The sequence below is a fragment of the Chinchilla lanigera genome, unplaced genomic scaffold (assembly GCF_000276665.1).
Source record: "Chinchilla lanigera isolate Chin_1 unplaced genomic scaffold, ChiLan1.0 scaffold00026, whole genome shotgun sequence".
In the NCBI taxonomy this organism is placed as follows: domain Eukaryota; kingdom Metazoa; phylum Chordata; class Mammalia; order Rodentia; family Chinchillidae; genus Chinchilla; species Chinchilla lanigera.
Window position 1 is genome coordinate 2807316 of NW_004955427.1, and position 27435 is coordinate 2834750.

At 40.1% G+C, this 27435-nt stretch overlaps 1 protein-coding gene and 1 long non-coding RNA gene across 2 annotated transcripts in view; one reads left to right on the top strand and one right to left on the bottom strand.

Moving 5' to 3' along the window:
* Positions 1-6145: 6145 nt before the first annotated feature.
* Positions 6146-23248, top strand: LOC102027882. Its single transcript, XR_261224.1, has 4 exons — positions 6146-6328; positions 14262-14451; positions 19608-19799; positions 23167-23248. It is a non-coding gene; the product is annotated as an uncharacterized LOC102027882 (long non-coding RNA).
* The window catches only part of Impg2 (interphotoreceptor matrix proteoglycan 2), a 93343-nt gene continuing 84532 nt past the window's right edge, over positions 18625-27435 (bottom strand). Inside the window, exons 16-20 of the mRNA XM_013515197.1 lie at positions 24797-25007; positions 23136-23324; positions 21589-21790; positions 21008-21087; positions 18625-19154 (exon numbers count right to left, since the gene is read on the bottom strand). Coding sequence (XP_013370651.1) covers positions 19142-19154; positions 21008-21087; positions 21589-21790; positions 23136-23324; positions 24797-25007 — 695 coding nt within the window. The 3' untranslated portion in view covers positions 18625-19141. The remainder of the gene's footprint in view (positions 19155-21007; positions 21088-21588; positions 21791-23135; positions 23325-24796; positions 25008-27435) is intronic.

Here is a 27435-nt window from a genome sequence, read left to right on the forward strand (position 1 = left end):
TAAAGACATTGTTTTTTAGGATTTCAGATCAGCTGATATGATGAGCAGTAATATTAATATATAATATGTGAAATTTATGATATAATTTTTCACAAATATTATTTAATTCCTGTGAGACTGAATTTATCATTATGCCCAACTAACAGATGAGGGCAAGGAAGCTCAGGTAGGTGAAATGTTCTCCCCACTATGACACAGCCTACAAAGAAACTAGAATTTGACCTCATATTCTTAGAATTCTATGGTCTTTTCTTCACACCATTTTGTTGACCAATGACAAGATGGGAGGAAGTCTTAAAAGGAACAAGTTAAAAGCAGCTATACAGTGTGTCAAAATACAAGTAAAAGCAGAAGATACATAAGACCAGAACCGTGCAACTTGCACTCATCTGCCAGTACAAGGCTGACTTTAGGCTGATTTTATTGTATTTTTACTCTGTGTTCTTTTCACAAAAGGCAGCAATTGCAGAGTCACCATCACCTAATAAGAAATGCTGCCCTTGGCAGGTCTCTGCCTGAGGACAGTTTCCAAAATGTCAAGTGATTTTTTTTCTTTTGCTTCAAATCCTACACTAACATTTTAGTATGAATATAAATTTATTTTTCTCACCACTGACATTTCACCTAATAGTATTGGATCTGAGCTTAACCACAAAATACCAGCTGTCACAGAGAAACTTGCGCTTACTAGTCATAAATAATGTCTCATATAAAAATGAACTGGACTCAGATTAACAAAGAGCCTTTTTGCGGTAGACAAGATTTCCCAAAGTGTCCTAATATCGAGCCTTGACAGTTTATTCTATCATCAAGCTGAAGACTATTTTGCTAAAAATAAGCCTTTTCTGTCACTATTGCTACTACACAGGCCACCCTGCAGCCCTTTCCTCCATGCCATGATTTTGCTCGTATACAAACTGGAAGGGTGAAATTATTTGCTGATGCCACCGATGTTACCGTATTAAGCCACAATCTTTGTTAGAAGATTTTATACAAGAAAATCTATTGAGCTCATCTTTGCAGGTTGAACCGATCACTGATTGACTGTCTCATACCTTAAGCTGACAGTGGATGGAAAATTCCAGCAGGAAAACTGGTAAAGAAATTTAGATTTTCACAAATTCTCAGCGTGTCCGTAAAGGGTATCTCTTACAGGAAATCACATTGCTCTCCAAAATGTCATGCCATGCCTTGCAGCCCTCTAGAATTGCTCACACAGATGTGTTTCCTTCAAACTGCATCTGAAGACCTGATACTGATTTTGAATATGAAAAAGCTCTAGGTCTCCGGAAGCATGCCAGGTCACTCAGCATGACTCAGAAATACACTTTTCCATGTAAACTGACAAGGTACACATGGTCAGGAATGTATTACTAGCTTTAAAAAACCATTCCTGGGAGAAATGTGTTTATTACGTAAGACTCAAAACACTTAAAACAACTCTTCCATCATCTTGAAGAACTACAAAATGCATCACAGAATTTTGGAATTAAAATATCATTTTGTTCAACTTCCTCAATTTTAGGTGGATAAGAAGGTGGCTTTGTTTTTTTTGTTTTTTAGATTTGCTCTTTATGTGCTTTTTTTCAACTTTTCATCATGGCTAATTTTAAACATAAAGGTGGATAGATAAATAGAATAAAATCCCTTGTGAGTACTAGTCGAACCTATTCAGTTGCCTTTTTTTTTTTTTTTTTTTTTTTTTGCCATTCTGGAGATTGCGCTCAGGGTCCCATGCATGCTAGCCAAGTGTTCTACCAACGTCTTGTTCTCAGATCTGATGGAGAATGCATAATGCGAGCCAAAATATAACGCCCTGTTTGGGTCTGGGGTTTGGGTTTTGCTGCTTTGTGCTAATTTTAACGCAGGAGGTCAAAAGCTATGGAATAAAATCAAGAGAGATTCATAAAATCAACAACTTAATGTCTCGGTCTATGGTTGTCCCCCATTCTTTAAGTCAAACCAAACCACCCAGACAGCAGCCCATAAAGGCAAGTCCCTGGAAGTCCCACCCAGTGAACCTGAAATCCCTGTGTCCTCTCCAGCCTTGCGTTTGCTCCACTCCATCCCATTTTGGTCGAGTTTCTAATCTCTCTCTTACTGTTTTCATTCTACAATTAACTTTGTCTTGGACAGTTTGATATCTTTGTCGTGTTGACTACTCCTGGTCTAAGCGCCTGCACTCACACTTTCACTTACCATTTCTCCGGACTCAGAGCCCTCGGAGAGGGATTTAGCGGTATGTCAAATACGATTAAGGCGCTGACAAATCATTGCGTGGGAAGACATTGTTTTAATCTGTGAAGCCATTATTCTCTCCAAAGAAAGTTGGCTGCCGTTGTTATTTGGTGATACTCTTTCACTTCCATCAACCAAAAGTGTTTGTCCACAAAAGTAAAACAAGATGTCATTGTTTTCTTCTTTTACAACTGTTGAAGGTGACAGAAATACTTGATGCTTCTTTTATACTCATCCAGTGAGCCTGTGTGTGTTTACGAAAAAAGGATTCCAATATGTTCAATAAAAGAAATCCTCCTGTTACTTAATTTTTGGCCAAGGAATTCAAAGTTAATAATTCCTCTTAACTGTCTGCAAAAGTATGACACGATGATTTAAGAGATCATCCCAAATAACGTAAACAGTAAAAGACACCTGACCCAATTCTCATTTTGAACGTTAAGACACTAATCTGTTCTCATTCAGTCAGTTCTTACTCCTTCTTTGACACATATTATTGAAGAATAAATTAGTCAGTGAAGAAGTGTCCAGTAAAGGTCCTTAAAAATGTACTGGTCCACTACAGGCGAGGCTTGATGTGAGGGGGGGTAAGTGTGCAGGCCTGTGCATGTGTGTGTGTGTGTGTGTGTGTGTGTGTGCGCGCATGTGTGTGCATGTGCATGTGTGTGTGTGCGCGCATGTGCGTGTGTGCTGCTACACATAGGCATGTTTCAGAAGCAGAAACTGATTTCTATTTATTTATTCTCTCAAACTCCCAATGTCCTTGATCCCAACAGAATGAATTTATTAATTGGTGAACTCACAATTAGGAACCAAATACACTGCCAAAGGGCAGAGCAAACTAGCCAGTCCAAAAGGAAGTAAAACTCATGATCTTTGTCTCAGTAACATGATGTTAAACAGCTAATTAGGCTGGAAGTTTATGTTCCAGAAACAAATTGCATTTGTTAAGACTAAACCATTAACTCCCCACGCAGCCCTCTTCTCACTGTTAAATGTAGCACCTAGTATCTTCATCTCAACTAAACAAAATAAAAGCCCAGGGAGTGAGAGCCCAGGGAAAGCAGCAACCATGTCTAGAGATGGACATACAGTTCTCCCTGCCATAAAGTAATACCCAATTTAAGCTAGTTATAAACTTTTTAAAATTCTTTATTGGTATGTGTTTGTGATACATAATAAATGTATTCATTATGGGGGCTTGCAAGGGAAAATTTTAATATAAAACACACAATGTATAGGATTATCTTATAATATTCACCCAAAGAGTCACATGCAAGAGTGCGGGAGATCGGTGCACACACTAGAGACCCGGACAATCCAGCGAGGGCCCGGATCCCATGGCAGTGTCCTGCACATGTCCAGCTGAGACCTAGAGCCCCGGGCAATGTCCTCCATCAGTCCAACTGGAGGCCTAGAGCTCAGAACAGTGTTTCATACAAGTCTGTATCAAGGGTCTGCACTGGGAAGGCCCAAAGGTGGGAGCTAGGAAGTCTGCACCATGGGGTGGGGGAGCTGTGTCACCAGGCTGAGGGATCTGCACTGGAGCCAGGAAGAGACACTCAGAGAGCTGCCCGCTGAAAGAACCGCCAAGGGAACCGCAGCCGTCCTCAGCAACGGGAGGACCTGCGCTGCTCCAGCAAGAACAGCTGAGCTCATATCAGGAAAACCAGCACGACAAGCTTCTCCAAGAGGATCAGCAGCACACCATCGTCCCCCCCAGCTCTGCTCTGCGCAATTGGCAGTGACCCTCAGGCAGGCCTTCCACACCCGGCACCACGCAGACTCGGTCCCGCTGGGTGTTACAAGTTGACCATTAATTACTCCACCACACGGCCTGATTTAAGTTTCAGAACTGAGAAAGGAGTTAAACAACTCCGTAGCAACCGCTGTGGGACTTCCCCCAGGGAAATCAGGATCGCACGGGTAATTTTCACACTAGCATTCTTTGCCCTCAACTTCCAGCCTCAGTGAGGCCCTTCCAAAGCCTGCCTCTTCTGCAGAGCCCCCACGGCAGGAGGCAAAAGTTCTTGCCTCTCAAGAGCCTCTTAAACCTGGGAGCAGGGACACGAAGCTTCCCCAGAAGAAGCCACACCTGGCAGGTGCTCCTTGGTCCACTGATCCCTTCTCCTTCGTCCGCGTGGATCGCTCATCCCAGAGGCTGACTCAGGCCGCAGTGCTGCTGTGTGGGACGTCTGCAGCCTGCTCCTGGCTCCACTGCTTGGACTTCGGATCTGTCCCCCTTTCGCTGCCAGCCTTGATGTCCACCTCCACCCAGTCCCACTTTGAAACCAGTATCTGCTGCTCAGGTGCTAGTTTCTCTGAACTTGCTCCACACCTACTTCACACAAACGATCTGTGTTTTAGGTTCTGACCAATCTGTTTGGTTGGAAATTATGTTCCTAATCCTTCCAGGTTCTTTCTGACCCAGTCCCTAACTCCTGGTTTCTCAAAATCCAGCAATATAACATGATTCTAAATGAAACTTTACAGGAATGGTTAGTTAAATACCGGTTAGAAGTTTTTAAAATCTATCTTGATCATAGTATCTTTCCGCTCCTTTCTTTTTGCTCCCTATCCGGTCAAAGTTTAGGAATTATTTATAGGGTTTATTTTTCACTCTACACCGTGAGAACCCTTTGGCACACAGGTGTTTGAAGACTTAGAAAAGCATGCTCTCTTATGTAAGCATCGCTAATTATTTGTGGAATGATAGGCTAGACCAGCTGTGTCGGACCCTTAGCCCCTGGGCCACACGCAGCCCTGGACAGCTGGTAATGCAGCCCACAGGATTTTAAATTCAGAATTTTTATATTATCACCTGATTTGTCTGTGTGTGCGTTGAAATGTGTTTCTTCTTGCACCCACCCCCATTTTAGTGGTACTGCAGATTGAAACCAGGGGGTACTCTATCACTGAGCTACATTTCCAGTCCTCTTTTTCTTCTTTCAGAAAGGCTTTCCTTAAATCTCCTAGGCTGGCCTCAATTTGTGATCCACCTGCCCTCACCTCTCATGGCGCTGGGATCACAGGTGTGCACCACTCTGCCTGACTTAGTATTTTTCATGACCAGCGGCACAGTGCTTCAGGGCGGCCTGTACAGGCAACGAGGAAATGCTGCGTAGGGAAGGAGGCAGCCCTCCTTCCCCCACCACCCGGGTGAGTCAAATTAAAACTCTCTCCTATCAGGTGTTACCCTTGCTGCACACTTTGGTGAACAAAACAAAATGATTACAAGTAATCATATTTCAACCTAGCTACATGTGTGCACTGGCAAAGAGAGACGTTTACTGTTATTCAGCAAACACGTACGTTTTCTTGTTTAATTATTAAATTTTGGCCTGGGTTATTTCAGAAAATATCTTCATAAGTGAAAATAATTTTTTAATAGCTGTGGTATGGGAAATACAAAAACGTGTTAGTTTCTTGTTCACCGCAGTGCTATAATTAGATATACAACATCACTCACACTAGAAGTGCTACAGTAAGAATATGGATTGCCTCTGGTCATAGTTTTCAGTGACTCCAGAACCCCACAGGGCTCCCAGACAAGCAGCAGGCTGAAAGGAGGGACATGAAAAAAAAGCAGTGTCCTCCTACAAATGTCACTCCTTTGGGACTGTGAGAGTGACAATAAGGGTCACATACAGACCGTCTAGTTTTACTTGTCTTCACCTTAACAAGAGTTTGTGGCATCTAGGCTAGAAGGAAAGATGCGGCGTTACTTATTGCCCACACAGCAATGAGGCCACTTCAATAACGGATCGAACTTCCAGCTTCTGTTTGCAGCCACGTGGCCCAGCAGGCTCCCCCACGCCTTGGCACTGCCCTCTGCAGAGGTGATGCCTTCGAATCGCAGACGCTGAGCTCACATAGCAACCAGGAGTACACACAGTCTCCACAGCCACAAGAGAAGAGGGCGCCAACCGAGGAAGCCACCGGCAGCTCCCGGCACGCACAGCCAGGAAAAGGCGCGCTGCGAGGATGGCTTAGGCTTGTCACGAGCACCTGTATAATCAAGGCACTTCCTCTCCCCCACAGCGCTGAACCCGGAGGCAGGGTCCCCGCCTGGCGTGGGGCAGTGGGTAAGGTCTGTACCAGTCATGGTTTAGGTTTCAACAAGTAGATAAGTACGAAAAGCAGTCTTAGGTGACACCTCTGCTGGCTAGAATTACTGTGTATTCTGGTCTTCTAGATAATAAAAGGTACTTTGAAGAGTCTCCCAGAAATTAACTTCCTATTTCTGCTTCAGAGAAAGTTTTATAACCTGGGAATTTATGGTACTATTATCTCTTTCTTAAATCAGAATAAAAATTGAGAGGCTAAAAGCATCATATTTCAATTTACATAATTTGGGAGTAAATGATGACCCCAACACTGAATATCTTGACTGATGGTTTAACTCAACCTTCTACTTTAAATCAAACTATACTTGGTGGAGAAATGTTTCTTCTAAACAATTAGATGGGAACACTGGAGCAACTGAATCAGAAGTGAACACATTTTATCTCGGCAAGTTGCCATATAAGCTTGTCTTTCCCCAGAGGATTTTGGAACAGCTTGCAAGGGCTTCACCCACTGTGAGCTGAGACGTCCCAGGCGGGGTCCCCGACACATGCTGATGAAAGTGTGCATGGCAGCACAGTGTATCACAGGCCAGGAGCAAGAAGAAATTATTAAATGCCGTACGTCAATGTGGCACTTGCCTGGGCACTGCAAAAGCACTGTCAAACCTGGTATTTTCTATAAAACATGTTCATTTAACATTATCAAATTCCTACCCTCTCAGCAGGGTTTAATAAAACTGAAAAGAGTCACCTGATGTTATAGATCTTTCCAAATTATCAGTTTACACTTTAAGACAAAATTAACTTAAATCTGTCATCAAAATACAATAATGTCTAAACCTGCTTGTTAGTGAAAAGTCCACTTAAACTTGTAGTTCTGCCATTCCAAGTTAAATTCTGACTTTGAAACACCACTGGCAAATCTGAAAGTAAAATAAGAAAATATGAAGCAATGGAAAAGTCTCCTCGGGCTCACAGTGCTCAACAGAAGGTATTTCCAATCCTCAACATGTGTTTTACAGCTTTCTTTTATAAGGAAGAAAGATCACTTCACAAGGAAAATAAATCTCTCTAGAAGTATGTTACCTTTTTTTTACATTTGTGAAAGGAATGGGTAACATTTAAAAAGAGCGTTTCAACTTAATTGCCTTATCTACATACTTGACAGAATATCATCTATTCTCAAAATAGTTCACCAAGTCTATGCACCTGGAAGAAACTGCAACATTGATTATTGCTTGACTGTTTACCTAGAATGAAGGTGTCACTAATAGGTAAATGAGATGCAGACACTCATTTTACTTGTGCTGATCCAAATTCAAATAATATATTTGTTCCAAAAGGGTAAAAAGTATACAATTTTTCTTTAATTTAGATCATCAACCTTCTCTCACTTATAGTAAATTAAGTACTAAGGTGCCGGAAAGAAAAAGCTCTTTCAGGAAAACATGTTTCTCAAAAGCTTTCTATATAATAATAATGCTAAAAGTGGAAATGTGGAGTTCACGATAAAATAAAAAGGCAGAGGAATGGACATCTGAATCAATTATCACTAAAAAAATATTAGAATTTAAACTAATATTTGTGTTCAAGTAACTACAACTTAGTTTTTCCTCAAACCGAGAAGTATTTTCATCTACTAGATTTTTCTGTGTCTGCTAGGCAAGAGTCCTTTATAAGCTGAGGAAAAAATGGGTTTCCTCCTTTGTTACAGAAAACAGTTAACATTTGTTGGCTTGATAGCAGAAGCAGTGTTATCGTCATTGAGTATTTGTCAATTATTTAACACCAAGTAAAACTAATATCTGTTTCTCTAGAAATGTAGAACCAAGTAGATGGTTCCAAATATATATATCACAGTAGAGGCAGTAGGTCCTGGAGGAAGCTGGCATGAAGCCCTCTGGATTTTCCCTTCTGAGTACCAAGATGCCAGCCGTTATACATAATGGGAAGCTACATAATGTAGCTACATAAATGGGAAGTCAGGCAATGTTCCATTTTTGTTAATAACCCTTGAGAAACAGAGAAAATACCAAAAACATAGATGCTGCTATGCGTAGGATAAATACAATCAATTTTGAAGGCACACTGTCACCACCTATCAAAAAAGGTATGTATAAAACTTAAACTGGCAGATTTAATCAGTGTTCATTCCTCTGTATGGAAGTACTCTTTGAGAAAAATAATTGATTCACCTTTGCACCCATGCCCCCTCTCTGCTATCATTATTTACATCTGTTCTACATAATATAAAAATAAACAAGGAATAAAATCATATTTTAACAAAAATTATTTTTTAAATTAAAAAAAATTAAATACTTTCCATATGCATCATGCTCTCAACTTTATGATGAGACTAACGCTGAAGCTTGTTCCTACAAACCTGCCTATCTCCAAAAGTCCTTCAATTTTCACCCCTCCTCATGACTGCAAGCCTATCCGGAGTGCCAGCACCACTGTTCACACTGTCTACCTCTTCACCCCACATTCCTCCTCAAATCTATAGTTAAGAAACTCCAACAAGGTACTGCCTTTAGGTTTGGTAGTCTGTACTAAACCTAAATGTATTAGGTATTTGTGAAATGCTTATTGCCTTGTGGCCCATGGATTACTCAATGAAATAAAATAGATATAAATGTATGAATCTAATCTCTTAAAAAGTTTATTTTTAAATCTTTGTAACCATTTCCTTTAAACTGATTTCTCAAAAAGATCAGTGAGTCTACAGAAGATAGTAATAAAAAGCTAGAAAAACCAAACAAAATGATGCAAAACATGAATGACCATGAAAGAAGAGTCCATAAAAATGCTCCAAATAGAAATCCAGGAGATTAAAAATTCTATTGTAAGTATGAGCAGCAGCCGAACATGATGGTGCATAGCTCTAATCACAGTAATTGAGGGCTGAGTCAGGAGGACTGCTACAAGTTCAAGGCCAGCCTGGACTAAATAGTGAGTTCAAGACCTGCCTGAACTGCATAATAAGACACTGTCTCATAAAACAAACAAACAAGCAAAAGTATTGCCAGCAAAAGTGACCAGTGTGAGAACAGAGTGTCAGAACTAGAAGATAGGTGTGACCTGTTAGAGATACCTTGAAAACAAAAAAAAAGTGCACAAAAAGGGGATTCAACAACTCCTAGATGATGCAGAGAAGACAAATCCAAGATTAATTGGAATTAGTGAAAAATCAAGACAGCACAAGTGGTATAAAAACTGTTTACTGAAATAATAGCAGAAAACTTTTCAAATAAGAGAATTTAACGTAAGGATAAGTGAGGCATATAGACCCCTAAGTAACCATGATCAGGAAACAACCTCTCCACAACACTTGATAGTCAAAATTCTAGAAGTCCAGTGCAAGAATAGAATCTTAAAAACAGTTACAGAAAATAAATGAATCACAGTAAACCATTAAAATGACAGCATACTTCTCAACACAAACCTTAAAGGTCAGGAAAGCTTGGAGTGCAGTTTCAGTTCCTAAGGGAAAACAATTTCCAGCCCAGGCTGATACAACCTGCAAAATTATCTTTCCAAATGGGAAAAATAATATATTTTCATGATAAAGAGCACCTAAAGTAATTCATGAGCACCAAACCAACCCTCCAAAAAATTCTCCAGGATATCCTAAAAAGAGACAATGAAGCTAACAATGAAAAAGATCTCATAATATGAATATCCCAGACATGGTGAGCAATTAAACAGAAGGGAAGGATAGGGAATCCGCAATAGGAAAATAAGGTGATGACAGGAATAAGTCAATACATGTCAGTAATAACTCTCAGTGTGAATGGTCTCCATTTCCTGATCAAAAGACAAAGACTAAACAGCACCCAATGATATGCTGTATACAAGAAATACATTCAACCCTAAAGGAAACTCTAAACTAAAAATCAAAAGATAGAACATGACAATGTTTTATGCAATAAGAACCTGAAAACAAGTAGGTGTAGCTACCCTACATTTACACAAAATGGACTGCAGGCCAAAACTGACTAAAAGAGACACAGAAAGTAATTACATATTGGTTTATGGGACAATCCAATAGAAGGCAATAACAATAATTAACATAGATGCACCAAACAATAGCACCTCTAACACAATAATAGTGGAGGAGAAAATAAAGACAATAATAGTGGAGGACATCATAAGAACCCTACTATCACAAATACACAGATCAATTAGACAAAAAAAATCAGCAAAGAAATATCAGAATTGAGTAAATCCTTCAAACAATACACTTCAAAGATATCTACAGAGCATTCCACCCAGCAACAAAATACACATTCTTCTCAGCAGCACATGAAACTATCTCCAAAACAGACTACACACTACCCAATAAATCAGTCTTAAGTAAATGTAAAAGAATTGAAATTATACCATGCATAATTATCAGACCATAGCACAATGAAGTTTGAAATCAGTGAAAAAGAGAATGAAGAAATTATGCAAATGCATGGAAAGTAAACAGTACACTATTAAATAAATGATGAGTTACAGAAGAAATCAAGGAGGAAATAAGACAGTATCTAGAAATGAATAATAATGCCAGTACAACATACCAGAACTTCTGAGAAACAATGAAAGCAGTTCAAAGAGGGAAGCTTATAACAGAGAATGCTCAAATCACAAAAACAGATCAAATCCAAATAAATAACCTAATTTGCACCTCAAGGTCCTATAAAAACAAGAACAACCCAAAGTCAAAGCTAGTACAAAGATGGAAATTATAAATATCAGAGCTGAAATTGAGAACAAAATAATATAAAGAATCAAATAACTGGTTTGTCAAAAGGATAAAGAAAATAGACAAGACCATGGCCAATCTAACAAATAAAAGGAGAGAAAAACACAAATCAATGCCATTAGGAATAAAAAAAAAATGCTAAGTCACAATGGTCACTACTAAGATAAAAAGGATTGTTGAAAACTAGTTCACAAACCTATATGCCAATAAAGTGGAGGATTCAGAAGAAATGGATAGCTTCCTGGATACATGTGAAGTATCAAAACTGAACCAAGAAGATTTAAAACCCTGAATAATCCAATGACAGGCAATGAAACTGAATCAGTAATAAAAGAAAGAAAGAAAGGAAAAAAAAAAAAAACCTACTAACAAAGAAAAGCCCAGGTCAGATGGGTTCTCTGCTGAATTCTCCAAAAACTGTAGAGAAGTTCAAACACCTATATGCCTCAAGCTTTTTAATGAAATTGAAAAGGAAGGACTACTCTCAAATTCATTCTTGGAAGCTACTATTACCCTGATTTCAAAACCAGACAAGTATCCAACCAAAAACCAGAACTACAGGCCAAACTTTAATAAATACAGATGCAAAAATCTTCAACAAGATACTAGAAAGCAGAATGCAGCTGGCTTCATCCCAGGGAAGGAAGGATGGTTAAACACATGCAAAGTAATAAATGTAATACAACACATAAGCAGAATCAAGCACAAAAATCACATGATCATTTGAACAGATGCAGAAAAAGCCTTTGACAAAGTCCAACATTCTTTCATAATGGAAAAAAAAAAAACACTGAAGAAAATAGTACAGATGGGCCTTATCTCAATCTGATAAAAAAGTCATTCATGACAAACCTACTGCCAATATCATATTAAAAGGTGAAAACCTGAAAACTATCCCTCTAACATCAGGAACAAGACAAGGATGTCCATTATCACCACTCCTATTCAACATAGTACTCAAAACATTAGCAAGAGTGATTATGCAAGAAAAAGAAATAAAAGGGATATGTATAGGAAAGGAAGAAGTCAAATTATTATTTGCACGTGACGTGATCCTCTATATATGACTCAAAAATCCATCAAAAGACTCTCAGATTAGTAACCAAATTCAGTAACGTAGCAGGATACAAAATCAGCACACAAAAATCAATAGCCTTTAGTACACTAATAATGAACCCACTGAGAAAAAATTGGGAAAAAATACCATTCATAAAAGCATGAAAAATAATTAAGTACTCAGAAATTAACTTGACTAAGAGAGTAAAGACTTCTACAGTGAAAACTACAGTACTCTGAAAAAGAAAAAGAGAACATCAGAAAATGCAAAGATACTCACTGTTCTTGGATAAGCAAAACCAATATAGTCAAAATGGTCATAGTTCTAAAGCTTGTACACAGATTTAATGCAACTTCAATCAAAATACCAGCAGCATTCTTCATGGAATGAAGAATGGAGAAAACAATCCTAAAATTCATATGGAACCAGAAGACCCAAAATAGCAAAATCAAGCCTGGATAACAAGAGCAATATAAGGGGCATCACAATCCCAGATTTAAAGTTATATTACATGCCTGGCAAGTGCAAGGTGGTGAGTTCGGTTCCCGGTATTGGAGAAAAACCAAAAAAATAAAAAAATAAAAATAAAAATAAAGTTATATTACAAATCTGCAGTGATTTTTTTCAAAAAAGCATGGTACTGGCACAGAAAACAGGATCAATGGAACAAAACAGAGGATGCAGAAATAACCCCAAGGGTATTGAACTATTTGATCTTTCACAATGGGGCCAAAAACACACAGCGGAGGCAAGATAGCCTCTTTAACAAATATTAGGAAAACCATCTACCCATATGGGGAAGCTTGAATCTAGACCCATACCTCTCACCATGTATTAAACTAACATCAAAATGGATCAAAGAACTACATGTTAAAATAGAAACACTTAACCAGATGAATGCTAATACAGGTAAAACTCTTGAAGACGTAAGTGTAGGCAAGGACTTTCTGAGCAGGACCCCAGTTGCTCAGAAAATAGTACTAAGAAACAATAAATGGGATGATACCAAATTTAAAACGTTTTGCACAGCAAAAGAAACAACCAACAGAGTAAAGAGACAACCTACAGAATGGGAAAACATTTTTGCCAGCAACTCTCCAGACAGAGAGCTAATATCTGGAATATACAAATAACTTAAAAAAATAGACCACCCCAAAACTACAGACAATCAAAAATAGGCAAGTGAAATGAATAGACGCTTTCAGAAGTAGTACAAATGGCCAATAACTACATGAAGAAATGCTCAACATCACTGGCCAGTAGAGAAATGCAGATGAAAACAACACTGAGATTCCACCTCGCCCCAGAAAAATTGGCCATCACCAAGAAATCAACTGACAATAAGTGCTGGAGACGCTGCAGGGAAAAAGGAGCCCTTCTACCTTGTGGGTGGGTGAACTACTCAGCCATTACAGAAATGTGTGGAGACTCCTCAAAAGCTAAAACCAGCAATTCCACTTGACCTTCTGCTCCCCTTCTACGTATCTCCTTGAAAAAGTTAAAAAGACATCATATTACAGTGATATATACATACCCATGTTTAGAGCAGCACAATTTATAAGAGCCAAATCTTGATCTTGGAATGAAGTATGTTATGTACATATACCTACTGCACACAAAGAGTATAAGCATTACGTACTAATTAAAAAAGAAGTGGTTTGCAAACCATTAGAAGATCCACCTGGAATACAAAAGAATCATTTGCTTTCTTGTCATAAAATAGATCTATATTATCTCAAAACAACTGAATAATTATTGCAGACTAATTCTACATCAAAGACTCTTTGATTTTTCAAGTAATCAATGAGCAAGATACAAGCCCAATATCAAAGTATTCAGTTTTTTGGATTTAAGTCATGTAAGAATTATAACACAAAATAACCGACTGTAACCACATACAGGATAGAGAAAAAGGCATGGAACAGTTTTAGGGTTTTGGTTTACTTAACGCTCGCAGAAAGGTCTATTTGTGAAAAGATAACGCATATCCTTCAAACCTTCCCTGGTGCCATGCAATATGGACAATGACTTATTCACTTAGAACAATGAACTATTTCCAAAAAGCCCACAAGTTGTATTGATGTGGCTTAGAAAAGATTGCCTCCTTAATACCTATGTTGCATTAACATGGAGTCATTTGTCTTCACAGAAAACGCGGAGGACACAAGATATCTGCATTTTGGCAAGAAGGCAATTTAAAAGTTAATTCACAGTCACAGACTATCAAGGACCAGCTCAGATGGGGCATTAACTGAGAACGAGCCGAAGGTGGACCGTCACCATGAGGAGGTGTGCTGAAAGAGACTGGGGCTTGTCTAAGCCAGACTTCCGGAAAACAGGTCTATTACTCACTGTCTCACTTTTTCTCCTAAAATTAGGTCATTAATTAATCAACAGACATTTATTAGACATATTTCTCCCACATGTTTTCACAGTATGGTCTTTAGAATCAGATCAAGACCATCCTAAGACTGATTTAGGATTCTTCACGTCTCACTGCCAGTAAGATCATGCAAATATAGGAAGGAAAAATACCGAAAACTCAGGTTGATTGTGCCAGGGCATTAGGAACTGCCTGCCTGGATAACTGGTAGTTGATTTTCCTCGTTCCCCTTCCATGGACAATTGCTTTGGACAGCCGTGTTCCCGTGTTTGTGTCTTCTCGGTTCTCTTTGGATGTCACCAGCATCTCCTTCACTGCAAGGCAGCTGGCACCTCCCCACCTAATCTTTCCTTGGTTAACTTCATCACTTTTCTTTCCACCCTTCCTTAAGCAGATGAGGAAAAAATGAATGTTTCTAAGCCTTCAAAAGAGTAAAGTTTAAGAGAGGCCAAGTAATGACTCAGTATCATTAACTATCAACAAAATTCAAAGGCACAATAGGGCTCCAGGTCTCCTAATCCTCACTGTACCAAGATCAAAGAATGACTTTTATTTTCACAGTGTTCACATAACATGTTCGCATGGTAACTACAATTCAACTGTTGCTAGGACCTACCATTTTTCTTCTAATTGACAAAAAAATGTAGGCAGTTGCTTTTTTTAAAGAGAAAAAAATAACAAAACAACAACAAAGGCAAAAACAAAACAACACAAAAACAATAAAAATGATACAGGAGGTAGGTTCTTGAAAGATGTGTTTATTACTAATGAAAATAGCACTATTATATATTTTAAAAAGAAAGATCCTTTCATATACATCAATGCTTAAAACTTTTATTTCTAATGTAAGATTAGAAAATTTCAACATTATAGTACAGTAAGATGAATTTTTTTGATCCCATTTTGGACAGATATCCTTATAAACAATATGGAAAAAAAAAAACCCTTTGTTAAACACACCCCATACTGAACATACATGACGGTAATGTACACTACTGCTAAAGAATCATCACATAGCCCTGATATATCATTATACATGTATTCTCTGATATCATGTCTTCTTCCTACAAATGCCTTTAATATCTAAAGAAATAATTCAGTGCTGGGGATGTAGCTCAGCAGCTCTAGCACTGACCAGCAAGCACAAGGTCATGAGTTCGATTCCCAGTACCCAAAAAATAAAGAAGTAATTCAATATAAGAGGAAAAATTAGGATGCAAAATTCTTTAACATAGGCTGTAGTTATAACTGTATGGTACAGAGGAATGTTTCAACCTGTGTTTTGCTATCCTGAGAGGAATGGTTTATCCACATTTTGTTAATTCATAAGAGTAGTGTATGGTTTTACAAAATGCAAGCGTAAAGGATCCAGGTGAGCTCTTTACCTCATCAATTACATTACGTTACCCCCCACCTTCTCACACCAAGCCAGGATCCTTCGTGGAACACAGAGCAAAAGACTTGAGACTTGTGACCTGCACAGCATTTTTCTGCATTTATTACACACCCGGCAATAGAACAAGCTTGGATCTGACTCACAGCAGCTGGACTGCAAAGGAAGAAGCCAGCCGCACCCATTTCTACTGGGAATTGTTAGAAAGATTTTAGAAAAAAATCTGGCCCATATTTTTCTTGGCTAAAATTCAGTAAAGTTATTCTCCAAAATCAGCTGTTTCCTGTGGAATAAACACATTGTTTTCTTTTCCCATTGCAAAATGTAAATCCAATTCAGGGACTGTTGGCGTCAGGTACCCACTGGTAAAAACATGAAAATAACACAAAGACACCAGCTGCCTAAAAATCATGAAGTGCAAGACAAACTTATTTTTAAAAAATATTCAAACAAGTAACTCATTCAGATAGCATGCTTAAGCCAAGGTATTTTTAGAGTCTACAAAGAACACTTGTGCAGTTTTCATCATTTTGTCGGAAGCAGTGCTAAGTCAGGGTGGTTCCACAACACTGTAATTCACTGCGTGGCCACAGAAAGGAAAGCGAGGAACGGGAGGAGAGAGGGGAGCGGGAGCCACGCATGGAGACCCTGCGGAAGGAACAGCCCCGGTGGGAACAAACTGCGGAAGCCTATGCCCACCTTGCCGTGTAAAGTAAATGGGACGTTAGGCCACACAAATGTGAATGACTATCCTTAAACCACTGCAATGGTGAAAACACAGCCCTGTTTATCAACTAAACTCTCCTTTATCCAGAACCTGTGAAAACAGAAATGTGCAGTTCAGTGAAAGAGTACATCTTCAAGACTTTGCAGTAACTTCTGAATCCAGAAAAATAAAAGGGGTTCTTCCCCATGCACTTTTAGTACTTAACTGTATTTTATTGTTTTCAAATAAGGTGACAGTCTTATTGAATATTATATTGCTAAGTTAATGGCGATTTTCTAACATTCACAACATTTCATCCCTTAGCCGCACAACCTAAGAGAGCGCTCAGGCGACCAGGTATCGCCGGATTCCTTTGGGGAAAGCTCTCGCAGGAAGCAGCTCTTCGGCCCAGTTTTCTGCATCAGACTGAGAGCTCCTCTGGTCCTGTGCTCATCGCAGTGGCCCTGCACTGGGAAGCTGCCTGCCTCAGGCTTTCCCACCGCAGTTCAGACACCACAGAGGTAGAACGGAAGCCTCTACCCCTAAACTGAGAGGCCTTCTATTCTGGGCTGGTTTAGGCATTCTTTCACTCCTCCCTTTCACTGGTGTGAAGCAGACATGCACACAGCATGGATAAAGCTTAAGGAAAAGGACATTAGAGAAAGTGATGTTTGTTAGAAATCCCCAATTCCCATTTGACTGCTTGGCTCCCAGAAACCAATGGCTTAGTTTGTGCTCCTGCAAAGTGTTTCGCTTCCTGCTCTATGGACCTTCACGCCCATCTAGAATTCTTCCAGCAAGCACTCCTTCAAAGAGTTTCCATCTACGGTTAATTGGTGACGTTAAATATTTTTATCTAACACATATGCAGTTAGGAAAGAAACACAATCTTAGGCAGAAATCTTTGGAAATTCAACAAATAAAATCAAGCACTTAATAGTGACAAATACCTTTAGCACTGGTAATGCTTTAAAGATAGTTATCAAGTTAGTCCAGAAGAAAGCATCCCAGCAGTAGCACAGCTGTGCCTAGGTTGAACTCACTGAGCACCCAGTAGGTGCGCAGGGAATAAAAGTCAGTGCTGAGATAAAGGAGCTACACTGATACACAGAGAACCTCCTCCCCAGTATGTACTTTGCAAAATACCTGGATGCCCTCAAGGTGTTCGTGTGGCTCACCATGCCTATAACCAACCTCACCATCGAGTTAATGCTGATCTCATAAATTGGCAGTCATCAAGCTGAGTAAAAAAGCACACGCAGTATTGTACTTTATGACCACTCTATACCTGGTAATTATATCTCATCAGAAATAAACCAAATGTTCAAGACTGTTTTTGGCAAACATGGAGGTGTCCAACATAAAATGAACCTATCGCCTATGAATTCGCTATTAATAGAGATAATTATTTGCCCTCCCTGTCCTCACTTGAAAAACCCTACAGTACAAAATGAACATTTCCATGTTCAGTCAAAATTTATGTTATGGACTTTCCCAACCTTTACAATCTTAAGAATATTTTAACTCATTTTATGAGTAAAAGTCTCATCCTATTTTGTATAAGCAGAGAGTATTTTGGATAGGAGGTATGATACAAAGGAGAAACAATGAAGATGAACTGATCAACACTACATGCTATTTTCAAAATTAATGTACCAATAACTACAGAAAAACCAAGATTTTCCCAAGATATTTTTCTAGCTCAGAATGAGAGAAAGCTATCAGTACTGACTCAGACACCAGTAAAGGGGCGGAGCCTGCTCAGTGCCGCGGCCTTGATCTGCACCCACTCCCTCACTCCTGTCGTGGTTAAACTGGCTCTCAGACTAATGGGAACCATCTAAACCTTAGACATCTGTATTAGTCCTGAAAGTAAAAAAAAAAAAAAAAAAACAGGATTTTTATACAATTATAGTAATAATATTATTTTCTTGATTAATACACTCAGGAAATCCAAAAGTTTAGTAGAAGCATCAAACGCAAGCCTCAGTCTATGCTGCAGCAAAAAAGGATTCTTCTTTCTTTAGCAGTTTGTTTTAAAAAGTAACATTTTATTTAGATGAATGTCTGACTTTAAACTATATTAAAGTTATTTCAAAGGCTTCCCCTATCACAGCTCAATAACAAAGATGATACAAAATCCTGACTACCAAGCCTGACTTCTCCTTGCAGTAGTCTCACCTTGTTTTCCTACTGGGAAACCGGAGGCACAGTTCTTAGCAGATACTTTCAGAGATTCAGAAGCAAAAGCAATTGCAGTCTGAACTCCCAGGTGTGGGTTTTTTCTTAATACTTTCACGAACTCATGTAGTTCTGAATTTCTTTAAACACAATCCTTGGTCTTTATAGAAGTAAAAATTGCCAAATTTCTTAGTACATTCTGAAAATTTAAGGTAGGACAAATGTATGCTCCACATTTATTTACTTTTTTAATAGAAAAGTCTTCTTCCAACAATGTTCAAAAATCCAGATTAATTTTATGGTGTGAGTAACAAGGGGTCTCCATCTTCTCCAGGCTTCTAATCGGTGTCAGAATAGGTTCTTGGGTTAAAGTTCTTCCCTGACATGAAAAAAAAACAGAAAGCAATCCATTGGAAGAGAAAGAATATACTGCAGTACATTTTTGTTGTACTATATCACCAAGCTACATTTCTAAAATCACCAATGCATCCTATGCTCTTTCTCTGAAGGAAGATTTTTCTGAATTATGCCAAATCAAAAAAGAAACATACAAACCAAACCCTTTGTAATACTCATGTAATGCTTTGATTGAATACTAAATTAAGGCCATGAATATTTTCTTGGGCTTGGTGCATAAGAGCTCTGACACTAAATGGAAACTGAAAATGTTATGTGGATTATGGGCCTAATTTTTTTCAGTAAAGTCTTCCCTCTGTGAAGATCCCTCTAAAGTTACAGTGTCTTGTACTCTTTCATCCTATTTGTTTCATTAGATTTTCTTCTTTAAACCTTCTTTGTTTCATGGATTTTTTTTTGCATATTTTAATGTAAGGTACTTCATCAAAAGAACTGACAGCATTCTGCAAAGCTGGCAACACCTCCTGGAAGCCAGGTCAGAGTTTTAGAGGCATCTCCATCATGCATATGGAATTTTTAAAGCATCTTACTCAGTTTCTTTAGCTGGAAATTTGTTCCCTGTACCAGAAAGGCACCCTGAGGGAAGGGGCTGCCTACCAGAGAAAAGGTATTTGAAACAAAGGGGAGGAGGCTTTGTTCAAGGGGGTGGGTGCTATCCTGACCCTTCATCCACTTCCGTTACAAACACACATGAATTGCTCCAGTAGAAGATGCCTGGATGAGACCCACCCATCAGCAAACACTTCTGTAAGGATGGCAGTAAGACCGAATATTACCACTAAATTGTGCTTTCACCCACTACGCGCAACTAATGTCCACAGTGGTGTCTTTATAAGACAGTTTTTTTGGAACCTAAGAATTGCTGTGAGGGGCTGGGGGTTTAGCTCAGCGGCACAGCGCCTGCCTGGCAAGAGCAAGGTCATGAGTTCGGTTCCCGGTACCGGAAAAAAAAACAAAAAAATTTAAAAAAAAAATTTAAAAAAAAATTAAAAATATAGAATTTCTGTGAGTGCTGGGGAAAATGGTCACAATGGCCCCTGTACAAAATGGTTTGTGTTTATAACCTAAAGTTCACTGTGCATTCTGGAAAACAAAGAAAAAGTTACCGATACTTGCCTGAAATGCATGATGAGTGAACGAATGGGAAGAGACAGAATAAAATTACAATAAAGTTGACAGAGTGAAGAGACACTCTTAACAAGGCCTGTAATTCAAGACAGACTGCACAGTATTCATGACAAATGTTTTATATCATTGGGTTATAGGTGAGATCCATGGTAACAAGAAAGAAACTACGGCACAGCCCCGGCTCTCTAGGTCAAAACAGGGTCAGGGTCTAAAGCCTCCAGCCTTGCTATCACTATCATCTTAAGTACATCACTTCACTGCTCCAAAGCTTTCTCTCCTCATATAAGAAATATCCAATTTACAAAGCCATGATAAGAAATAAATGAGATTACAGGAATACTTCAATTCACAAATCCTCTGTTTGCAAACAATTTGGCTCACAAACAAAAGCATTCAGCAAACTTTTCCTCCCTTTCATAAACTCTGCATGGATGACAAACACAATCACGGTCATCTTTCCCACACAAGTACAAACGCAGCCGTCTTCCTCAACATTGTAAAACAAATTAAGTTCATAAACCGAGGTACCACCCTGTCTGTGTGGTCAGTCATAAACTTTAAAGAAGTCAACAAATGTCGGGTATCACCAAGGCCCAGCCCGTGGACACGAGTCACTTGCTCACGCTGGTGGCACTGCTCCAGGACGAGCTGCTGGGGCGTGTGTGGGAGGAGCGTGCAGATGCTTACATTTGGTGCTCTCTCACAAAAGCTGCAAACTCAGGGTCACTGGCATAGAGCTCCAAAACTCTCATTCTTTCTTGAATTTCCTTAAAAAAAAAAAAAAAAAAAAAAAAGAGGCCCCATGTGGCATTAGAACACTCTCAACAGTCTTTTCAAAGGCATTGTAACTGTCATAAGGAAGTGTGAGTTTCTGGGTTTCCCAAGGGTATGTCCTAAGGAAGAACTGCTTTCAGGTTCTGTATGTGCTGCTCCAGATATTACACATACTGCTCTAACTCCGACACAAATTTCTAAGAGAGAAAGGAAGGAAAAAGGGAGTGTCTGTTCATAATGGAAAGAAGAGTCCCTAGGTGGGGAATAAATTACAGCTCAACATCGAATAACTTCTACATCCACACTGAGAAACATCATGAGGTAAGAACCAATCATGAAATATTTTTCATTTCCTCTTGTACGCATTCATTCCCACCTGCACACACACACACACACACACACACACACACGCACATGCACAAGCACATGCACACATGTGCACACATACGCAATAGCAGCAGCAGCAGCAGCACAACCAAAATGCAGTTTCGTACCTCTTTGGAAAGGCCACTGCTCTCGTACATCTGTCTGATTTCCTCTCTACTCAGGCCACCAATCACTTCTTCGCCGGCAGAGCTGCAGAAGGGGCGCTGGGGATAGGGCTCCTCGTACTGCTCACATCCAGCCGTGTGGCTGTCAAATGCAGGGTTGTGCTTTACCGCGTTCTCCATGGAGGAAAGGCTGTCGGGCTGCCTGCTGAAGTCACAGAAAGATATCATTGATTCAGGTTCTTCTTTGGACGCTCAGTTACTTGGAAGACTATGTGGGACAAGGTTTCTACTGGGAAAGGGAAAGAAGAAAAATGGACACAGCTGTGAAAAATTTCCACATCAACCTCAAAAATTACTTATTGGGTTCATTATTGTCTTCTCAACTGTATGCAAGAATCTGTGGAATTTTTCCTTGTTTCATTCATCTTATTTTCCCACAATGCCTCAGTAAATGTTAGTTGTGAAATATGTCTTCCAGTGGACAATTTTGTATTCAACAAATGCAGCTCCATCATTCCCAGAGATATACGTATCAAAAATCAGTATGTAATCACATAGAGAAAACAGAACTCTTCTACATGGCTGGGGGAAGTGTACCTAGTGCAACCATGATGGAAATCAGTATGGAGATTCCTCAAAAAGGGAAAAAATAGAAATCCATTCAACTCAGCTATTTCCCTTCTATGAATCTTCCCAAAAGATTAATGCTATTGTTTTAGAGTGATACATGCATACCCGTGTTTATACCAGCACAATTCACAATAACTAAATCTTGGAAACCTATATATCCAATGGGTAAATGGATAAAGTGTAGTATTTATACACAATGGAATACTACCGTGTCACAAAGAAGGGTACACAAGCTATTTGTAGGAAATCGATGCACCTTGAGACCATAATGTGAAGTGAAATAAACCAGACACACAAGCTTAAATATCACATGGTTTCTCTTATGTGAGAAATCCAAAATATAAACAAAGAGCAAAATAAATGATAGCAGGAAAACAGGAAGATAGATCTGTTATAGAAGGGAAGGGGACCGAAAGATACTGAGGGGGAAGAGAGAGGAAAGAAAAGGAATGACAAACTAATTTAGATGTGTTATGTAATCATTATGTCCTGAAAACATGCACTTATAAAAAAAAATTAAAATGGGGGCTGGATCCCTTCCCACAGTGGCATAGAGGCCCACGTAGGCCTCCCTTGAGCTGGCTCATGGTTCCCTCAACCCGCTGGCAAGAGTTCCAACGACTCCAGCAAATGTCTGTTCTTCTGCTCCACTAAATACCTCAACTGTCACTAAAACTTCTAAGACTCCACTCCCCAGGCAGAGCCAGTTCAGTCCTCACCGAGGCTCCCCAGCATCCCACCCATGTGCTGCTCGTGCTTCTTCCCAACGTGACACCGCACTAAACGCAAGGGCCTTACTTCTACTCACTTTACCGCCCTCCCCTCCGCCCAGAGCTTTGCCCAGTGTAGGGTACATGGTGAGCACTAACAAGTGAGCACAGAACATTTTGTTCCATCGGAGATTTCCTTTCCCCATTCACCTGAATGGCCTCCCTCCTCCTCTCCTGCCAGGTGGAGCCTGAAGAGCTCTGACCAGGAAGAAGACGACGACAGAACAGACCAGGAGCAGCCCAACCACAGAGGCTACGGTGATGCCGACGACCAGAGGCTCGGACACGAACTCCTCGCAGTGCTCGCCTCGGTACCACCAGTTCTCACCCACGCGGCATCTGCAACGAGCGGTCACCAAAGCAAGGTCTGAATCGTTCTGCTCATGGTGACAATGCACAGCAGAGCCTCCACGGGGACTGGGAAAGTAGAGAGATAAATGCTGACCGTGGGAAGATGTGGCCAATGATACAGCATTTGCCTAAGCGTGGGCAAAGCCCTGGGTTGGATCCCTAGCACTGGGGGAAGAAAACCTAGATATACGGGTTACAGGAGCACAGGCTCTAAGGCTGTGCCTAATGCCTGGTAGGTCTGATAGATCCTCAGTGATGTCTCTAAAGGACCAAATAAAAATTAAATAGATTTAAATATTCCATTTATTTTTCCACTGAACGTTCCGTTATTATGGAATACTACTATTATTTAACATAAATAATAATTCAATCGTTATGTTTCAGTAGACAAACATTCCATTTTTTTATCATTCCTCTTTATTTATGGGTAATGAGAAGGAGGCACAGGAAGGGAGTGAGCGGCACTGGGTGACACAGTCAGTCGGTAACAGCTGGATCCAGAACACGGGTCTTCCAGCCCGCGCTCCTGTTACCGCGCTAAAGAAACCCTTGAAACCCTGAGGCGACGCGCTTGTGTGGAAAATGTCTTCAACACCCACAGCAGCAAGGAGGTCCCTGCTTTGCAAAACGACAGCTTCTCTGGATGCCAAGAAACTGTTTTTCCTCTTAGTGTTCTAGCTAACCCTTGCACTTTCAACAAAAGTGTCTGAATCAGTTACACTTATCTTCTCTGTTTTGGGTATTCATGCCAACGTCTGCCACTTCTGACACGCACAAGCTGTCCTGATGTGTGTCACTCCTGTGTGTTCTCAGCATCTGCTCCTCTCACAGCTGCGTAGCTGCGCTTGTGTGTGGTTGGCAGGTTACTTTGTTTGGCTTTGTTTAAGACAGGCAGGCAGCGAAGGGTGGTCAGACTAACCAAATATGTGCATCTGCGGTGTTCTCATTGGTTCCACCCTGAATAAAGGGGTCTCGGGTGTACTTAAAGGAAGATGTATTTGTTATCACTTTGAGACCTTTGAATGCTCCTTGTTTTACTTTATTTTGATGACTCAGCAGGACAGCAAGGAGCTCAGAGGCATTAAGAATACAATCAAGCAGAACAATGTCTGTTTTTACCTTCAGGTATAAAGTCTTAATTTTATGTCTAAACCTCATGTGAACACCAGTGTCTTTATCATCACCACTAAAAACCGTAACACATAAGTCTCTAGTTATACCAAGTACTCTGCATAGGATATATTTAGACAAATTTTTGATAGCTGTCTAATAGCATAAAATAACAAAATGAAAAGGATAAATACTAAGGCCTATTCAAATGACCCAGTCTTCACATCAAAATTAGATGGTATCTACCTATTACCTACATAATAAATATAATGATTTCCCTAAAATGATAGGTATTAACCTGTTATTTAGAAGAAGTATCAAAAAGGCAAACATCTAAAGTTACAACATACCTACAAATGGCCCCATGCCCAGGCATAATGTCACACTTTCCATCGTTCAAGCAGAAGTCAGGCTGCAGGTCACAGAGACTCTGACAGGGTAAGTCGTCCACACTCTGGTACCCAGGGTAGCATCTGCACTTTGCTTCTCCACTCCACGGGTTGACTAGACACTCAGAAAATTCATTGCAGGCCTGAAACTTGCAAGGGTTGGCTTCATCACCTTAAATACCAAACAAGTCAAAGAATGATGCAAAGAAAGGCAAAAAATATGATTCAGATATTACCAAAATAGATTGGTAAGTCATGTCAAATTTCTGTGAAACTCAGGGTTAAGTCATAAAGCCCTATGGCCCTTGCAACCACTAAGGTTAGGTCAAAAACCTTAAAATCAGTCTTGTGTAGCTGTAGATCAGAATTGAACAGTTTTCACGCACTAATCATTTCCATAGCCTATCCTGCTGTAGTCTACCCCAGTCTGCATACACTGACACATGCCTGCCCCACACTGAGACCACTGATGAGGAGAGAGGCCCCGAGAAGAACTGATAAGGAGCCTCAGGGGTGGGTAGAGCCAAATAACAGCAGCCTTAGAATTCATCTAGATTTGTGGAAGCCAAAGTTAGAAAAATAAACCATTCCAGTATCACTTCAAATCATGCCCACTACTGAATATTTTGGCTTTAGTAAAGGCATGGGGTAAGGGAAAATGACAAAAAAATTAACTAGGGCAATAGCCAGTCACAACTGACACAAGACACAGACCGTAGATGGGCTTCCAACACTGGCATGATTCCATCACATGCTCTTCCATCACATGCAAAATGGGAATCTGAATGGCTAACAGGCAGATGATGATGTAGATGCTGAAAAGGACCCAATAGGTGGAAATGATCCACTGACTTGTTTATAATAAAAAGTGCAAAGTTTAGCTTGAAAACTAAAGGGTATTTTTTTAAAAACCCAGTCTAGGCTCTTAGTTTGAAGAAAAATTAACAATGTTTTGAACTGCAACAATTTTCCTTGCTGTTCTAGAGACTGAAGACAAATTTGGACGAGTCCATGGCACACCTAGGATTTAAAGTATCTTGAAAGCTGGTCTCCCTGAAGCCAATGTAGGATTAGAGAAATATATTAGGTCACACAGCATCTCCTACAAGTTCATGTCCACACAGAGCCTGAGAATGTGGCTGAATGTGCAGATGTAATCAAGAAGAAGGTCACACCAGGTTGGAACGGGCCCTAATCTGACGGTTGGTACCCTCACATGCTAGAGGGAAGTCTGGATACAGAGGCAAAGGAGGCTGTCTACAGTCAGAAGCAGATGTTAGAGGGGCACGCAAGAGTGTCCAAAATCGGCAGGAAATACCCAAGCTAGGAAAAGGCAAACAAGGATTCTTCTCTAGAACTTGAGTGGACCATGGCTCTGTCAGCACTTTGATTTTGGACTTCTAGCCTCAAGAACATGAGAAGATAAATTTCCAGTGTGATAAGGTACCCAGTTTATAACACCTTGCTAAAGCAACCTTAGGAAATGAATACGGACAAACACTGCCAAGATGCTCATATAACAAGGAAACACGTATCCAAACGTACTGACAGATGGTTTCCATAGAGAAATGCACGTGAGATTCCACTGTGCCTTCCTAATCTTTATACTCCTGCCTTAGGAATCATTTCACGGTTCTGTAATCAGAAAGTTGTCTGATCTTGACCAAGAAATGAGGAATAGGAATGTACGTAGATATCCTTTGTTGATGGAAGTAAATTTTCTTGGACACTGCATGTGAAAGAAAGGCAACATACAGGTCAGTCCTGCCTTAGCCCACCTTGACATACAATGAATACTTCCTCTGAGAACCATCGACCGCAAGTACACACGTGGTAGGAAAATTCTATTTAAGAACTTTAAAACTCTGTGGCCACTCTGTGTGTGAGCGGATTTGTGTTAGGTTGACATGCAGAACAACTTCAAGGGGAGACATAAACGTAAGACTGAAAATCCAACCAAGGAATCTACATTTTCCACGGATAAAGAAAAAATACAGATATAGCCATGGGGGGGAGGGCCAATGCTGTCCCTATTGCTGCCAGAGACCAAGCCTAATCTTCTAATCGTATACATAAGACTGCGGTTTTTAAGTCTGTGTCCCATCCTGTGAGCTGGCTGACAGAGGACGGCCAGAAGAGCGTGCCTGTGGAAAAGCACCTTCGCAGCTTTATGGAGAAAACAAGGCAGACCTGGAGCGAAGCCTGGGATGAGAGACAGGGATCTAATTTGTAGGATGAATTACACACATTCTGGCTTTCCAGGAGCGGCTCAGCAGAAGCACTGATGAGCCAAGAAAAATGAGAGTGGAGGAAATGTGAAAAAGATCTGTAAAAACAGTTTTATGGCCGCAGTAACATGGTAGCTGGACAGGTCCGGGAGGGAAGTGGGCCGGAGAGAGGTGACCTTGAGAGAGTGGCTGAGGGATTTTAGGGTCGTTACGCCTAACAGCGATATTTTTAAAGCACGTGCTGTGCCTCAGAGAACCTCCCTCGGTATCCTCACATCATCAGCAAGTATCTGCTAGCGGCTGCCTTGTATTAAGGGTGCTTTGGGAAAATTAAACACGGGACTAACATCTACGTTCAGTGAACACAAAAAA